We start from the raw sequence: 18969 nt of genomic DNA on the forward strand, positions 1-18969 counted from the left end.
AAGAGAAATGGGAAGTAAGAAATTAAGATTAGTTCAGTAATAAAACAAAGGGGATAAAAGCTGCCATAGAAAATTCAAGACAACTAACATAATCACACACACACACACACACACACACACACACACACACGTATGCTCTAACTTACACAATATTTGATGATACATTTAATTTATGAACTATTTAATCATTAATATGTGACATTCATTATTTCTATTGCAATCGTATGGGAGGTAATGTAAAAGAAAAGTGATGTGGAATCAGGACATAAGAGTCCCTTTGGAAAGAAATCCTCTGTGTGATCTCATTTACTGGGATCTTAATATCAAAGTGATAAATCTCGCTTTTCTAACATGGTGATCAAGATTCTTTAAGTGTATGGATTGTCTTCAATTCGATTCAATTGGCTGATATGTAAAATTAAATTAAATTATATAAAAAAGATTCTTTAAGTGTTTATAGAAATATATATGAATATCAAATGAATGTAAATGTTAACAATGTAGGTAACACAAATAAATAGTTAGATATACATGAACACCATACAATTTATTGTAACGTTCAATTCACAAAATTAATTTCAATCATCAGAGACACCTATCTCTCTCTTTATTCACATATAGCAAACATATTGTTACCTTGTTTAGATTTATAGACTTTAAAAGAATTCTTCTGTGCTACCTCATTTTTTCAGTTGTTTTGTTTATAATCTGTCTCCTCTTTAGAGCAGTATTGACTTTTACTGTTTTCTTCTCTGAAGCTTATAAAGCGTTTAAATGTATTTGTGGTGAAAAGTATGACATCTTACAACATGTGTTTTTAGGAGAAGATATTTTGTATCCTTTTTCCTGTCTTTTTAAGGGCTTGTTTTACATCTTTGTTCCTCAAGCTGTAGATCAAGGGATTCAACATAGGAATAATTAGGGTATAAAAGATGGAAGCCGCTTTGTCAGTGTTGAAGGAGTGACTGGACTTAGGTTGCACATACATAAATATCAAAGTCCCATAGAAGACAGTGACCACTGTCAGGTGGGACCCACAGGTGGAAAAAGCCTTGTGTCGGCCCTCAGCCGAGTTCATCCTGAGGATAGCTCTGAGAATAAGCAGATAGGATGCAAGGATGATAAGTGGAGAAGAAATCAAGTCAATAATTGATAAGATTAAAATTATCATTTCATTTTCCTCCTTATTTGAGCAGAGCAGAGATATCAATGGGAGACCATCACAGTAGAAATGACTGATAACATTGTGTCCACAGAAGGAGGAAGAGAAAATATTTATGGTAACTATGAGAGCAACAAATACACTGTGGCAATACCTGGGATTGCCACCAGGACCCAACATACTTTTTGTGACATAATGACATTGTAGAGGAGTGGTTTGCAGATAGCTACATATCTGTCATAAGACATTGCAGAAAGAATAAAAAATTCACTAACGATGAACATACTAAAGAAGGACAACTGAGTAGCACAAAAATAAAATGATATTATATTTTTATCTACAATAAAATTTCTTAACATTTTGGGTCCCACAGCAGTTGAATAACCAAGATCAGTGATAGCAAGGTGTCTGAGAAAGAAGTACATGGGTGTTTGCAGCCTGGAATCCACCATGGTGAGGATGATCATGCCCAAGTTGCCAACCAGTGTGATAAGATAGATGATGAGGAACAGTCCAAATAATGGTGCTTGCAGCTCAGGGCGGTCAGTGATGCCCATCAGGATGAACTCAGTCACCACAGTAAAGTTGTGGGTCTCCATCAGGGTTTATTGCAAAATCTGTTCTGAGTAGAGACCATTGCACAGTCAATAGTTTTCAAATCTCATCTTGTGAGTTTTTATTATTCAAATAAGCTTTAATGAAATATCTCCAAACATTTGAGTTCATTTTTGAAAATAATTCTATTTAAAAAGGTGTACATACAGTCTTATACCTGTCTATACACACATATGCAAACATATGGCTTGAAACAAACAAAAAGCACATTTCTGAATCTTTGGTTCTCTACCAGTTAATGTTTTAATCAGAGAATAACACAAATCTTTGCCAAGATACATACTTTCCCTAACTGTGATGATAGCCATCTTCTCAATACAATATTAGACATTAGTTAATCTAGAAAACATCCTTCTACCTCACCTATCTAGCCCAGGGATCATCCAAACTCAATACTTAATACCATCAGGATCTGAAAATATAGGTATACAAACAGATGTACATATATAAATGAATTTATTTATATGTATAGATGTGGAAAAATAAGATACAGTCTTTAAATTGTAGATATTTGGATTTACACATACATTCATGAAATTTATTTTTCTTTTGCTTTAATTTCTGATGATTACTCATACACTGTGACATAATTATTATATACTTTTAATAAAAGGTAAGTTGCATTCTAAAAATAGTACATATGCTTGTAAAAAAAAAAACCTTACTAAATGCACATTGCTGGACATGGTGGCTCATTTCTTCAATGCCAGTATTTAAAAGACAAAGGCAGGCAGATCTTTGGGAGTTCAAGGCCAACCTGGTTTAGAAAGTGAGTTTCAGGATAGTGATAGCCAGGACTGTCTCAAGAAACCCTCTCTTGAAAAACTAAAACAAAAAACAAAAAACCCACATAATTTTACTTTTACGTGTAGATCTACAGAATCTTAATAGGTAAAAGTGGAATATCTGAAGTTGTTATCATAACTCATATTGGTCAGACTTATGAATAAATATACTGTCACACATAATGCTCATAACTGTCTTTATACTAAAAAGCATGTAAGTAAGAGTATCTTTGCCATCCTCTTAAACAATACCTAGCATACACAAATATTTCTTTGGGAAAATAAGGTGAGATGTGTAAAATACTTGGCATATATAAAATCAAGATGTCTCTGTATGGACTTTTGAAGTAGAAGTACACGATCCATCAAATCTACTCTCTGTCCATAGTGACAAAGATGATGAACACGGATTTCAACCAGTCTCTGGACTCACTAACCTACCTGAAAGAGTTTTCCTTATAAATATATGTCTATATCATTCAGGAGAGGATCTCAGCTTCTTTGTCAGATCTGAAAAAGATGAGCAAATGAAGAGCTGGTCACATAAACAGAGTGTACAAAAACTATCACAGTCTGTAGCTTGAACATACAAGAGGAAATGTTCATTGTTTATTATCATTTTCAATTAATACTTTATTCATTATCATGTTAATAAACTTATTAAGGATTATTATGTGAGAAAATAATCTATTTTTAATAAAGGGAAAAATGAAGCATATGAAACTAAAATGAAGAAAAAAGCAAAGAATAAAAAATTTAAATAATCTCCTATATAAATTAATATTTCCTTGAAAGAACACTTTTATCATAACACAATTCCTATGTTCCTTAGAGCCTACAAAAATATAAAGAAATCTGAAATAATAATGAGAGGGTTTATTTAAATTGCCTTATTCATGACCTCTCAATATCTCCCATTGATTAAGAGGTATTATAATACAATAGTATAATTTTTAGTGATAGAATTTCTAAATATGGCTGCCCAGTTTTGTGACAGATGTTTAATACTTAATAATGGATTAAACTTTAACTGTGGTGTAGATACCACAGAACAAAACCAAAGCGCATTATGATGGCATTTGAATGGATGCAAGTGAGGGACAGAAAATCTTTCTGTGTAGTTAGTTCACAGGAACATCTTCCAAATATGACATAGGACACAATATGATAAATTTATATACTCCTTTATGATAAATTTATATATACCAAGAAAGCTTGTATAAATATGTCCAATGCACCAGAGAGAGGGAACCATTTATTGCTTTTGTAAAAATGTGTATGTGTCAATGTTTTCTGAGTAAAACCAGAAATAAAATGATTTACAATGGTAATCATAGTAGAAATTCCAGACTATGTCAAAATGGAACTGAAATGCCCCAGATCTCACCATTGTGTATACAGGTGATTGTTAATTTGTCCTTCAATCATGTAGAAGGTTGTTTTAAAGTGTGGCTACATAATAATATTCCATTCTCAATATATATACTTCATACAGTAAACATGTAAAACTATCAGTTGTGTAACTGAAACACCCAATCTTCAATCCTTTGTATTGGTTTGATGGGCAAGGATATGAATGGAAAACCTTAAGTACACTGACTGTCAATTTTCTTATAGGTAAGGAATGACAAAAAGGTTTTTCTCTAAATATAATTAGAATTCAATGAAAAGAAAAACATACTTTATTATAGATTATTTTGTTCACAGATTACTTGAATGTTATTTTTCAATTCTATAATTTCAGGAAGGGTAGTAGTATTTAGTAAAAAATGAAGTAATGGTTTTCATACACTTTTTGAGATACAAACTACATTCATTAAAGGGTCAGGAAATGGGTCAGAGAGATCTGTCCAGAGGTAAAACAGCTGAGTGTGGGGATCTGAGTGTGAGCCCCACAAGGATGGAAGAGGAAAACTGAATCAGGCACTATTCTTCTGATTTTTGCACATGTGCACTCACACATAATAAATGAATAAATAAATAAATACTGTAAAAATTTAATAGAATGAAAAATAATCACAACTATGTATTTCATCTATAGAAATTACTTGTTAAATTTTCAGTTATTTAATTTAGTTTACCATAATGAGCTTTATTATGGCATTTTCATACATATATGTCTAAACACATTGTTCTAATTCTTCTCTCTCTCCTTTCACTCTCTCTATAGTTGTTTTCTTTATCCTAGATGTTCCCCACTACTCTGGGTTAGAGTAATTTTTTTAGCTCATTAGGAAATCTTGGGCCAAATATAATTGAAGTTTGGAAAGATAATATAAATATAGGCAATCCTTGTGTTCTTAAATTATTTTCTTTAAATAAAATCATTTTGTTTATTTAGTATCTATCTCTTTTTTTCTAGGCCCTTCACTAGCTGTAAAACTGTTTGTATATACAGCAGACAGGAGAGAGAGAGAGAGAAAGAGAGAGAGACAGAGACAGAGACAGAGAGACAGAGAGAGACAAAGAGAGACAGAGAGAGACAGAGAGAGACAGAGAGAGATAGAGATAGAGAGAGAGACAGAGAGAGAGACAGAGAGACACACATACAGAGGCTTTATAAGAAAAATATCTAAGAATATATTTGCCCTCTCAACCTCAGGGAAAGTGTTCAAAAACAACCTGATATAGAGAAATGAAGATGTGTTATTGCTGGCAAGCCATTGTGGAATATTAGAAAAAAAATAGACACAGAATCACAAAGGAGAACTTCTAGATGGTGAAAGAAGCCTAGCAGAGGATGCACACATCTCTTTATGCTGAAACTTCAGAGCTCTGTGTGACACTTTGTTACCTGTTGTGAAATTCTTGTCTTCATTTCCCACTGTGGCTCTCAGCATGGGCTTCTGAGATCTATTTACGTGTGTTTGTCAGCCATAGAGACTCTCCCTGAGGAGATGCTGAAATCTTATTAATTACTAGCTAACTTTTTTTGAGTGTTTAATGAGGTGATTTCTGAAGGTTATAAACTGTCAGAGTCAATTTGTTTTCCACAATGGTTTAGTTATTTGTTGTATAAGCCAGCATTCCCATTTATACTTATCAAAATGTATCAAGGCCAGGTTCTCAAAGGTAAATTTGTGTGCTCTTGTTTATTGTGACATCATATATAATTTCTAGGACGTAGAATATATAAAATATCCAATCATGGATGAATATAGAAGTAAAATCTTTTGTACAAAACAATAGAGTATTATTAAAGTTATACAAAACAATAGTGTATAATTCAAGCTTAACAAAAGCAAAGGATGATAAGAGGGATAAATATGGTGAACATCATGCTGAATGAAATAATCCTAAATTATGCATCAATAAATACAGTAAGACACCAATTATATGAGTTGCAGGAAAGTAGGATAGAGAATATCAAATTAAAAGCTGAAGAGATCAACATTTTCCTTTCAATTTTGAGTATATTTGAACAGACCGAAGATATCCAAGGAAGACTGACACATTTGAAATGACTGATGACATTGTACACACAGAAAAACAAAGTGAAAATCTTATTTTTTTCTTCTGTCCTTGCTTACATAAAACCAGAACAGCAACCTCTCTGTTTTTCTAATGGTTTAAAATTTAGCATAGACTTTTTTTTTACTTTCACCTTTTATTTAAGAATTTTCTTTGTTCATTTTATAGACCAACCACAGATCCCCCCTTATCCCTCCTCCCTCTTCCTCCCAGCCTTTTCCACCCCGTATGACCCAAGTCCTATCCCCTCCTCCAAAAGGGTAAGGGCTCCCATCTGGAGTCAGCAAAGCCTGGTGCATTCAGTTGAGGCAGGACCAAGCCCCTCCTCTCTGCATCAAGAATGAAAAAGGCCTCTGACCATTAGTAATGGGTTCCAGAAAGCCAGTTCATGCATCAGGCATAGATCCTAATCCCACTGCCAGGGCCCCCTCAAACAGACAAAGCTACATAACTATCTCCCGTATGCAGAGGATCTTCTCTGGTCCAGTGTAGTTTCCAGAGCTATCAGTCTAAACTTTGTCAGTTCCTACGAACTTGGTTCAGTTGTCTCTGTAGATTTCCCCATCATGATCTTGACCCCTCTTGCAGGTATAATCTCTCCTTCTTCTCTTCAACTGGACTCCCAGAGCTTGGTCTGGTGCATGGCTGTGGATCTCTGCATCTGCTTCCAGCAGTTACTGGATGAAGGCTCTATGATGAAAGTTAGGGTACTCGCTAACCTAACAATTTCTTTGCTAACTTTAGCAAGTACATCTTGTAGGCAGGATAAATTGTAGGCTGATGGCTATATGGATGGGTTGGTGTCCCAGTGTCTCCACTGGAAGCCTTGTCTGGTTACAGGCTACATATCTCCAAAGTGGCTATACAAGTTTGTACTTCCACCATCAGCAGAGAAATGTTCCCCTTGATTTACATCCTAGCCACCATGAGCTGTCACTTTTGTATTTGATCTTAACCATTCTGACAGGTGTAAGATGGAATCCCAGAGTTGTCTTGATTTGTATTTCACTGATGGCTGAGGATGTTGAACATTTCTTTAAGTGTTTCTCAGTCATTTAAGAATTCTGTTCAGATCTTTTCCCCATTTTTATTGTCTTTTTTAATGTCTATCTTCTTGAGTTCTTTAAATATTTAGAAATTATCCCTCTGAAAGATGTGGGATTGTTACAGATCTTTTCCCATTCTGTATGCTGCAGATTTGTCCTACTGACTGTATCCTTTGCCTTACCAAAGCTTTTCAGTGTTATGAGGTCCCATTTATAAATTGCTGATCTTAGTGCCTGTTCTATTGATGTTCCGTTCAATATTTTGTCTCTTGTACAAATTCATTCTGGCAATTCATAACTTTCTCTTCTATCAGTTCATTGTATCTGGGATGTATGTTGAGATCTTTGATCCACTTGGACTAGAGTTTTGAGCGCAGTGATAGATTTGGATCTCTTCATTCTTCTTTATGCTGACCTCCAATTAGACTAGCACCATTAGTTCAAGATTTTCCTTTTTTTCTGTATAATTTTGGCTTCTTAGTTAAAAAATAAGGTGTCCAGATTTATGTCTAGACTTAGATTTGATTCTATAGTTCCTACTGTTTTTATGCCAATATCATGTGGTTTTAATCACTATTGATCTATAGTAGAGCTTTAAATCAGGGATGGTCATACCTCCATATGTTTGTTTATTGTACAGCACTATTTAGCTATCCTGGTTTGTTTTTGTTTTCCATATGAATTTGAGTATTGCTATTTCAAGGTCTGTAAAGAACTGTGTTGGGATTTTAATAGGGGTTACTTCTAATCTGTAGATTACTCTTAGTAAGAAGGTCATTTTTGTTATGTTAATCATTCTGGTACATTAGCATGGGAGATCTTGCTATCTTCTGATATCTTCTTCAGTTTTTTCTTCAAAGACTTGAAGTTCTTGTAATGCAGTTCTTTAACTTGCTTGGTTAGAGTTAGCCCAAGATATTTTATATTATTTGTGGCTATTGTGATAGATGTTTTGCTGATTTCTTTTTCTGCCCATTTATCCTTCTTTACAGGGCTACTGAATTTTTTTAGTTAATCTTGTATCCAGCCTCTTCACTGAAGGTGTTTATCAGCCTTAGGAGTTCTCTGGTAGAATTTTTGGGGTCACCAATACATATTATCATACCATCTGCAACTGGAGATACTTTGAGTTCTTCCTTTCTAATTTGTATCCCCTTGATTTCCTTTAGTTTTCTACCTCTAGCTAGAACTTCAAGTACTATATTGAATAGATACGGAGAGAGCGGATAACCTTGTTCTGTTCTTGCTTTTAGTGGAATTGCATTGAGTTTCTTTCCATTTAATTTGATGTTGGTCCTAGGATTGCTATAAACTGCTTTTATCATGGTTAGGTGTGTTCCATGTATCCCTGATCTCTCCAAGATTTTTTTATGATGAAGGGATCTTGGATTTTGCCATGGCCTTTTCAGCATCTAATGAGATGATCATATAATTTATTTTCTTTCAGTTTTCTTATGTGATAAATTACAATGACAGATATTCCTAACTTTAATCATCCTTGCATCTGTGGAATGAAGCCTATTTGATAATGATGGATGATCTATTAGACATATTCTTGGATTTGGTTTCTGAGTATTTTATTTAGTATTTTTGCATCAATGTCAAGAGGGGTATTGGTCTGTAATTGTCTTTAATGGTTGAGACTTCATGTAGTTTGGGTATCAGGGATACTGTGGCCTTATAAAATGAATTTGGCAATTTTCCTCTTGTTTCGGCTTTGTAGAATAATTTTAGGAGTATTGATATTATTTCTTTGAACATCTGGAAGATTTCTGTGCTAAAAGAGTCTGCCCTGGGATTCTCTTGGTTAGGAGACTTTTAATGATTGATCTATATCCTTAGAGATTAGAGATCTATTTGTTTATCTGATCTTGATTTAACTTTGATAAGTGGCATATATTAAGAAAATTGTCCATTTCTTTTAGATGTTCCTATTTTCTGGAGTACAGATTTTTGAAGTATGACCTAATGATTACTTAGATTTCCTTGATGTCTGTAGTTAAGTCCTCTTTTTCATTTCTGATTTTGTTAATTTTATATTCTTTCTCTGCCTTTTGGTTAGTTTGGATAAGTGTTTGTCTATCTTGTTGATTTTTTGCTCAAGGAACCAATTCTTTGTTTTATTCTTTGCATTGTTCTCTTTGATTCTATTTTACTGATTTTAGCCCTCAGATTGATTATTTACTGGCACCTACTACTCTGTTGTGCATTTGCTAAATTTTGTTATGGATCATTCAGGTGTATTGTTAAGTTGCTAATATGAGATCTCACCAAATTCTTTATAAAGGCATTTAATGCTATGAAATTTCATCTTAGCACTGCTTTCATTGTATCCTATAAATTTGGGTATGTTGTGCCTTCACTTTCATTGAATTCTAGGAAGTCTTCAATGTCCATCTTTGTTTTTTCATTGACCTGGTAATCATTCAGTAGAGAGTTGTTTAGTTTCTATGACTTTTTAAACTTTCTTTCTTTTTTTTTTTTTTTTGGTTTTTCGAGACAGGATTTCTCTGTGTAGCTTTGCGCCTTTCCTGGAACTCACTTGGTAGCCCAGGCTGACCTTGAACTCACAGAGATCCACCTGGCTCTGCCTCCCAAGTGCTGGGATTAAAGGCGTGCGCCACCACCGCCCGGCTGACTTTTTAAACTTTCTATTGTTTCTATCCTTGATAAAATCCAGCTTTCATTTGTGGTGGTATAATAGAATGGAGAGATCATTTCAATTTTCTTATATCTGTTGAGATTTGCTTTGTCACTGAGTATGTGGACCGTTTTGGAGAATGTTTCATGAGGTGCTGAGAAGAAGGTAAATCTTATGTGTTTGGGTAAAATTTTCTGGATATATCTGTCAGGTCCAGTTGGTTTTTAATATCTGTCAACTCCTCTATTTCTTTGTTTAGTTTATATCTGGGTGTCCTGTCCACTGGTGAGAGTGGGGTATTGAACTCTCCTACCATCAATGTGTGAAGGTCAATATGTGATATAAGTTCTAGCGATGTTTTCTTTTCTTTTGTTTTATAGATGTGAGTATCCTTGCATTTTGGGATTAGATGTTGAGAATTGAAAGATCATCTGTGTGGATTAATCTTTGGATGAATAGAAGTGTCCTTATCCATCTTTTTAAAATAATTTTGGTATGAATATTTAGTTAGGTATTAGAGTAACTACACCAGCCTGCTTTTGGGTGCTATTAGGTTGGAAAAAAATCTATCTATCAAATACCTATCTTTGATGTTGAGGTGTGTTTCTGCTATAGAGCAGAAAAATGTATGTTATTTTCACATCCATTCTGTTAGTCTGTCTTGTGAGTATACTAACATTTAGAGATATCACTGATAAATAATTGCTGATTCCTATTGTTTTGCTGTCATTGTTGTTGTTGGTAGTGTGTGTGTGTGTGTGTGTGTGTGTGTGTTCCTTCTTTGACATTTGCTATTGTGAAAGTATTTATTGCTTATATTTTCTTGAGTGTAGTTAAGTTCCTTGGTTTGGAGTTTTTCTTATAGTACTTTTTGTAGGATTTGATTTGTTTCAAAGATGTTATTTAAATTTGACTTTATCATGGAATATTTCATTTTCTCCATTGATGGTGATTGAAGTTTCGCTGGGTATAGTAGTCTGAGCTGCCATCTGTGGTGTCTTAGAGTCTGCAGCATATCTGTCCAGGTTCTCTAGCTTTCCAAGTCTCTATTGAGAAATAAGGTATAATTCTAATAGGTCTGCCTTTTATGTCATTTGGCCTTTTTCTCTTGCAGCTTTTAATATTCATTCTTTGTTCTCTGTGTTTAGAGTTCTAATTGTTATGTGGGAAGGAGTCTTTCTTTCCTGGTCCAATCTATTTGGTGTTATGTAAGCCTCTTGTACCTTTATAGAGATGTGCTTCTTAGGTTAGGAACATTTTCTTTCTTTTGTTTTAAATTTTACAAATTAATTTAATTTTACTTATCAGCCACGGATTCCCTTGTTCTCCCCGCACCGCCCCCCCCCAGCTTCCCCCCAGCCCACACCCCATTCCCATCTCCTCCAGGGCAAAGACTCCCCTGGGGATTGAGTTCAACCTGCCAGATTCAGTCCAGGCGGGTCCAGTCCCCTCCTACCAGGCTGAGCAAAGTGTCCCTGTATAAGCCCCCGGTTCCAAACAGCCAGCTCATGCATTGATGACAGGAGCTGGTTCCAGTGCCTGGATGCCTCCCAAATAGATCAAACTAATCGACTGTCTCACTTATCCAGAGGGCCTGATCCTGTTGGGGGCTCCTCAGCTATTGGTTCATAGTTCATGTGTTTCCATTTGTTTGGCTAATTGTCCCTGTGCTTTTTCCAATCTTGGTCTCAACAATTCTCACTCATACAAACCCTCCTCTTTCTTGCCAATTGGACTCCTGGAGCTCTACCTGGGGCCTGGTCATGGATCTCTGCATCCGGTTTCCTCAGTCATTGGATGAGATTTCTAGCACGACAGTAAGGGTGGTTGGACATCCTATCACCAGAGTAGGTCATTTCGGGCTTTCTCTCGACCATTGCCAGTAGTCTTTTGTGGAGGTATCTTTGTGGATTTCGGGTTACCTCTCTAGCACTTTGCTTCTTCCTATTCTCATGTGGTCTTCATTTATCATGGTCTCTTGTTCCTTGTTCTCCCTCTCTGTTCTTGATCCAGCTGGGATCTCCTGCTCTCCTAAGCTCTCTTTCCCTCGAAACTTGCCCTTCATTACCCCCACTCATGTCCAGGTTGTTCATGCAGATCTCATCCATTTCTCTGTAACTGGGTGATCCCTGTGTCTTTCTTGGGGTCCTGTTCTCTAGGTAGGCTCCCTGGAGTTGTGAGTAGGAGTCTAGTCATCTTTGCTTTACATCTAGTATCCTCCTATGAGTGAGTACATACCATGTTTGTCTTTCTGAGTCTGGGTTACCTCACTCAGGATGATTTTTTCTAGATCCATCCATTTGCCTGCAAAACTCAGGATGTCATTGTTTTTCTCCGCTGAGTAGTATTCCATTGTGTATATGTATCACATTTTATTTATTTTTAGATTTAACATTTGCTTTGACCAATGTATCTATTTAATCTATCATGTCTTCATTGCATAATATTCTCTCTTCCATTTTTTGTATTCTCTTAGTGATGCTTAGGTCTATGGCTCCTATTACCTTACTTAGATTTTCCCATTTCCAGGATTCCCTCAGTTTGAGTTTTCTTTATTGATTCTATTTCCATTTTCAGGTCTTGAAATTTTAACTATTTTCCCTTCCTGGGACCCTCCATGTATGTCCTTCTTAGGCTTATCCTTTTCACCTAGCTTCTCTGGGGTTGTGGATTGTAGCCTGGTTTTCCTTTACTTTGCATCTACTATTCATTTAAGTGTGAGTACATACCATGTTTGTCTTTCTGGGTCTGGTTTCATCTTCATAAAGTTGGTTCTAAGGTTATTTTCTTGTGCTGAAGCTGTGTTATAATATTCAGGGCTTGTTGTATATGTCATCTGGTGATGACATGATGCTGTGACTATTGTTCTTTGTGTTTTTACTTTGACATTTAGGTATCTGGATTTAACATTTTGGTTCCAACAGCTATTGAGTAACTTAAAACTCTAGTAGGGAGATATCTGAAAAAGTACATGGGTATTTGCAGCTTGGAGTCCATCACGGTATTGATGATCATGCCCAAGTTGTCCACCAGTGAGATTAGACAGATGATAAAGAACAATCCAAACAATGACACCTACAGCTTAGGGTGATTAGTGATGCCCATATGGAGGACTTCAGTCACCACTGTGATGTTGTGGTTTTCTATCTTAGTTTACCAGACAACCTGTTCTAACATGAACATTATCAACAGAGTTCAACTATTATTACTTAAAAAAAAATTATAAACTATTATAAGTGACATAAATTTAATTCTTTCAATTTTAATATTTAAAAACACATCTATAATATGCATATTATATGCATATGTATAATATAACACACCTCTATATGCATTTAACAATGGAAATAGACATAGATGTACAAGAATAGCTCTAAACTAGATTTGTGTTACAAAATAATATTACTCAATGTCTATGAATATTTGGTTTTGCAGGAGGAATATTCCACTTGTATCAGGTGCCAACAACCCATTTTAACTTTGAAAATCACTACTCAATTAAATATTGAGATAATAATTATATGTAGTAGATGATTTACTAGCTTCAAGATTCACAAACACAGATAGATGAGGATATATACACAATAAATGAAAAAATAGCTTAAAATGGAGATGAAGATACCATTTATTGAGATGCAAGTTAAAGTGATTTAATATATTCAGAAATATGGATGGCATATGTGAATGTTTATTGTTGAAACATGATCCTAATTTGTCTTTTTTGGGGGGACTTATATGGGGCATTTTATAAATGACCACATTCTACCTCTGACCCTCATAGTCTTTCTTCTTCTTCTTCTTCTTCTTCTTCTTCTTCTTCTTCTTCTTCTTCTTCTTCTTCTTCTTCTTCTCCTCCTCCTCCTCCTCCTCCTCTTCCTCCTCCTCCTCCTCCTCCTCATCATCATCATCATCACCATCATTATTATTATTATTTGTTTGTTCAAGACAGAGTCTCCCTGTGTAGTTTTGGTCCTGTCCTGGATCTTGCTCTGTAGACCAGGCTGGCCTTAAACTCACAGAGATTCACCTGGCTCTGCCTTCTGAGTGCCAGGATTAAAGGCATGAGCCACCACCGTCTGACCCTTTTTTTATTATTAAGACATTTTCTATTCATTTTACATATTAACCACAGATCCCCCTCTCCTCCATCCTCCCATCCCCAGCCTTTCCCTCCAACTCATTCCCATTCCCACTTCCTCAAAGGCAAGGCCTTCCATGAAGTCAGCAGAGCCTAGTATATTCAGTTGAGGCAGGTCCAAGCCCCTCCCCCTGCACCAAGGCTGTGCAAGACACCTAATTTGTCTTATCAATAAAAAACAGTAGTCAGACATTAGGGTAAAAGCTGAAATATTAGAGAAGCAAAGGAGCAGCTACCAGAGACTTCTTACCTCTCTGAATCCTTGAACCAAAAGGGCCCAGATCCTGTCTCCACCCACCTTATCATATCCTGTCTCCTATCTGTATAGACCTCCAGACCTCTATAACTAACTAGTGGCTAGCTCCACCCTCTGATCTCCAGGCGAACTTTATTTGTCAGAACACAAACAAAATATCACATAGCTTATTGTGCTTTTTAAAATGTTGTATTCATCATTTCTATAATTATAAATGCATAGTTACATGTAATCAGTACATTTAGTAATATGTCATAATGCATATACTAATAATCCTGAAAGATATATTGTTTAGTGATTATAAAATTATTCAAATAGAAATTGAATCATGAAACATAATCAAGTATTACTCTTGGCACGTGGAGACAAAGTTTGAAATAGATCCAATGGAAACAAATGTTTGACCTAATTCCCCAGCTACTTATCATTTCATATCAGTGAAGACTTCAGTACTGACCAGTGGGATGTACAAAAACACTCTGAAAGCAACCCCTTTGGGGCATGTTTATGCCCTGGTTAAAAATGCAAAACAGTACACACATGTGACTTTTGAGAGTTCCTTGGGACAAAATAGATACAACATAACATAAAGCTATCATTAACTCAAGAGAAATGCCTATATTATCAGTGCTTAAAAGCCCAGAGGAGGTATCACAGAGCGATTATACCTCATTTATCTTCCAGTTAAAGAGAAGCAATGTGACAATTCCCTATCAAGTAACAAATCAAAATCTATGGGAAAAGGCCTGAGTTATTCCTCTTCACTGAGAGACTGTTTTCTTCCCAGTACTTGAAATGCTTAATCCATGGAGAGATGGCTAAGCCATTAAAATGGCATGGTGCTCTTACCAAGGATCTGAAGTGATTCCTAGCTCCTAAAACATACAGGTTACAAACACCTGTAACTCCAGTTTCAGGGGTTCCAATACTCTTTTCTAGCCTCTTTGAACACCCTGTTCACATGAACATACCACTATAAAAATAAAATCTAAATATTTAGATGAACAAATCCATGATGATTTCTGCTGTCAGGTCGTATTTCCAATATGTGTCATTTTTTTGGCTTTGAAGCAAAAAAATTATCCAAACTATTAGCAATCTTTTTTTTTTAAAAAAAAGTAATTTGTTTTGTAAGTATTAATAGTAACAGTAATATACTTTGTATATAAATTTTGTATTAGATGTATGAATTTCAAGTGAGAGATGTTGTTCAGGCTGGGCTCAAGTATCTGATATCAACGTACAAATACTTGTCTCAATATCTACCTAAAGGAAGGCAACATTTCATTAGTAACATAGGTTATAAATAGTATTATTTGCACTGATATTTTCACCCTGATGAAGATATTCTTTGCCACATTGACACATTTTAATTCATTTCAGCACTACTTAGATGATGGTGTGTTTATTTGGCTTTGATTACATATCCACAGTTCAAGATAAAACAAAACTTAGAGCAATTCCTTTATGAATGCCACTAGTGTTTCATTTTAAAATCATATTTTATATCCCAGATGGCCTCAACTATGTGGCAAAGGCTGGTCTCGAAGTTCTGATCTTACTGCCATCACATTATAAATTAGACTTTTCATCCCACAGCGAATTTTTAAACAAATATTATTTTATGTATATAATGAATACAGAATCTATCCATTAAACAGAAAAGGGTAGTAAGGAATTATGATTAGGCCAGTAATAGGATAATAGTAACATAATAGATGCTTTCATAGAACTCAATCCATGTACCACAATCAATCCATTCACTTACATATACATATGCTCTGAATTAGACAAAATTAAATGGTGAATTGAAATTAATTCCTGTGTAATCAATAAACATACTAAACTAGTAAGCACTATTGGGCTCTTACGTAAAAATAATGCAGCAGAGCATTGTATCTGGGTGGAAAATAAGTAGATGAGTATATTGATATGAATGAGGCATTAATATCTAAGCAATACATTTTGTCTCTTGATAAAATCATAAAGTTTGATTTTATATTAAGTTACAAATGTGTAAAAGTAATAAATACAAAGACTTAACTTGTAGATAGTAAAACAAAGACACACATTAACGTTGAATGATTTATTGTAATATCAAAAATAAATATCCATTTAAATTGTCCTGACAGCTTTTAGTCTCCTTACTCATAGACTTTAACCCTGTTAGTTCATATGTTGTCCTTTCATTCTAAAGCAATGTTCTGTGCTGCTGTGTTTATTTATAAATAAGAGAGAGAAACAGACAGACACATGTCAGACAGACAGACAAGCATACAGAGAGCATATCTTCTGCTTTTCTTGTCATGGATACTTATTTCACTATTGTGAATTATTTGAATAAACTTTAATAATATGCAAACTCTACAAGACAATATTGCGTAGCTTTCCCATTGTTTTTTTAAGGGCATCTTTTACATCTTTGTTCCTCAAGCTGTAGACTAAGGGATTCAACATAGGGATAACCTGAGTGTAAAAGACAGAAATCACTTTATCAGTGTCAAAGGAGTGAATGGACACAGGCTGCAAATACATAAATATCAAAGTCCCATAGAAGACAATGACTACTGTCAGGTGGGACCCACATGTAGAGAAAGCCTTCCTTTTGCCCTCAGCTGAGTTCATCCTGAGAACAGATGTAAGGATGAATAGATAGGACACAATGACTACTAGAAGAGAAGAAAGCAAATTAAAAGCTGATAAGATCAAAATTATCACCTCAATTTCTTGTGTATTTGAGCAGGCCAAAGATAACAAGGGCAGACAATCACAGTAGAAATGACTGATGGCATTGTGGTCACAGAAGGATAAAGTGAAAATCTTAATGGTAAGTGGAAGTGAGACAATTAAACTGTAGAGATAGGGGATGATGACTAGTATCCAACATACTCTTTGTGACATAATGACAGTGTAGAGGAGTGGTTTACAGATGGCAACATATCGGTCATAAGACATTGCAGAGAGAATAAAAAATTCACTAACAATGAATATAATAAAGAAAGACAACTGGATAGCACAAAAATAAAAAGATATTGTATTTTGATCCACAAGGAAATTTCTTAACATTTTGGGTCCCACAGCTGTTGAATAACCAAGATCTGTAGTAGCAAGGTGTCTGAGAAAGAAGTACATGGGTGTTTGCAGCCTGGAGTCCACCATGGTGAGGATGATCATGCCCAAGTTGCCAGCCAGTGAGATCAGATAGATAATGAGGAACAGTCCGAATAATGGTGCTTGCAGCTCAGGGCGTTCAGTGATGCCCATCAAGATGAATTCTGTCACCACTGTGAGGTTGTGGGTCTGCATTCTAGCTCATCAGAAAGTCTTTCTGAATAGAACCAAAAGTGTTATCAGTAGTTTCCAAATGTATATGGTGATTTTATTTTGGAAACTAATTAATGTCATATATATCTAATAAAATATATGAATATGAGCCCATCTGTACAAAAGACATAGATTCATAAGGTCATTACTCAGCTGCTTTTAATGATTTTCTTTGCCAAAAGGAACATAAGCTGTCACCTTCATTCTCATGATTATAGTAAAACTATGACAGGGAATTATGACCATTTGTGAAATATGTAAGCATATATAGCTCAAAATCTTAAAATTAAAAAGATGATAAACCATGACGAATAGACTCATGTGGAGATACAAAGGTATTACGGATGTGAAAAGCAAAATAAATCTTTAAAAATTGTAGATTGTGGAGTTTCACATACTTGGGTAAAAATTATCTTTTATCTTTTATACAATTAATATACATTTAGACACTTAAAAATTATATTTTGTTATACTACATAAGATTCATGCCAATTATAATATAGACACCTAGTGAGAGTTTTCAAAAATTTAGCCAACTCTAACTACATGTGTAGTTACATAGAACCCTAACACCTACATGTAAGACAGCTACAAGTCATAACATGTAAGCATTGTATTTTATATATTATATATATGAGAAAATAATAGCACATCATAATGTAATTGTCTTTATTTGAAGAAGCAGAATGGCATGGAGTATATCTGAGCAATCACTTGCACTTTGACCTAGTGTATATAAATACTCATTTGAAAAAAAATAATTTAAGATGAATAAAATACTTTCTCAGGATAAGTAAAAGAAAGAGGACTTTGTACTGTTCATTAAGAAGAAGAAGGGAGACAAAGTGTTTCAGGGATTCTCTGCTCCCTGATGATAATTTACAATCATGATGATCACAGGGAATTCAGACAGTTACTTGTTATAACTTACTCATTGAAAAAGAACAACGAAATCAGTTTTGTAAAATCCTGTTTAAAGGTGATTTATTCATATTTCTACTTTTGCTTGCATAAATGATATCATGTGGCTTCCAATACGTTATCTGCTATTTTCCTTTGTGCATCTACTGATGCTTTAATAAAGACATACATTTCTCATATTCAATATTAAAAAATCAGACCATTAAAACAGATAAATGGCTCTAGAAATTCTGGAAACCACATTTTCTCTCCTTTTCTATTGGCTTTTTACAATGATAAAAAGTCAAAAGAATAAGGTAAATAGAATATCAATTTTCAATCAAGGAATACAAATACCTGAATCATATTTTATAAACTAATTTCCTCAATAATTTAGTGTAATCTAGCACAAAATATGAAAAATGTGTCATTATTCTGCATCAACTGTTAAGCATCTTTTTGCTCTCTACTAATTTTTTCACACTCATTTTGGGAATAAAACCCCATTTCCCTTAAGATAGGAACAGGAACATTTCTAAGGATGGCTTAGCTCCTAAAGGGTGATTGTTGCCAATCAGGAAGACATGTTTGGATCTCTGGAACCCACATAGCAGAAGGAGAGAACTAACCC

At 34.8% G+C, this 18969-nt stretch overlaps 2 protein-coding genes across 2 annotated transcripts; both read right to left on the bottom strand.

The window, feature by feature from the left end:
• Positions 1-817: 817 nt before the first annotated feature.
• On the bottom strand, positions 818-1778 carry LOC131908235 (olfactory receptor 8K3-like). The gene is given in 2 exon segments (XM_059259284.1): positions 818-1315; positions 1318-1778. Coding segments are annotated over 2 exon segments (942 nt in total). The 5' UTR covers positions 1762-1778.
• A 14700-nt stretch (positions 1779-16478) lies between these two features.
• Positions 16479-17420, bottom strand: LOC131907766 (olfactory receptor 8K3-like). Its single transcript, XM_059258863.1, has one exon. It carries the CDS (start codon positions 17418-17420, stop codon positions 16479-16481), a length of 942 nt encoding a protein of 313 aa, XP_059114846.1.
• Between the last annotated feature and the right edge of the window lie 1549 nt (positions 17421-18969).

Source organism: Peromyscus eremicus, chromosome 4 (genome assembly GCF_949786415.1).
Source record: "Peromyscus eremicus chromosome 4, PerEre_H2_v1, whole genome shotgun sequence".
NCBI lineage: Eukaryota > Metazoa > Chordata > Mammalia > Rodentia > Cricetidae > Peromyscus > Peromyscus eremicus.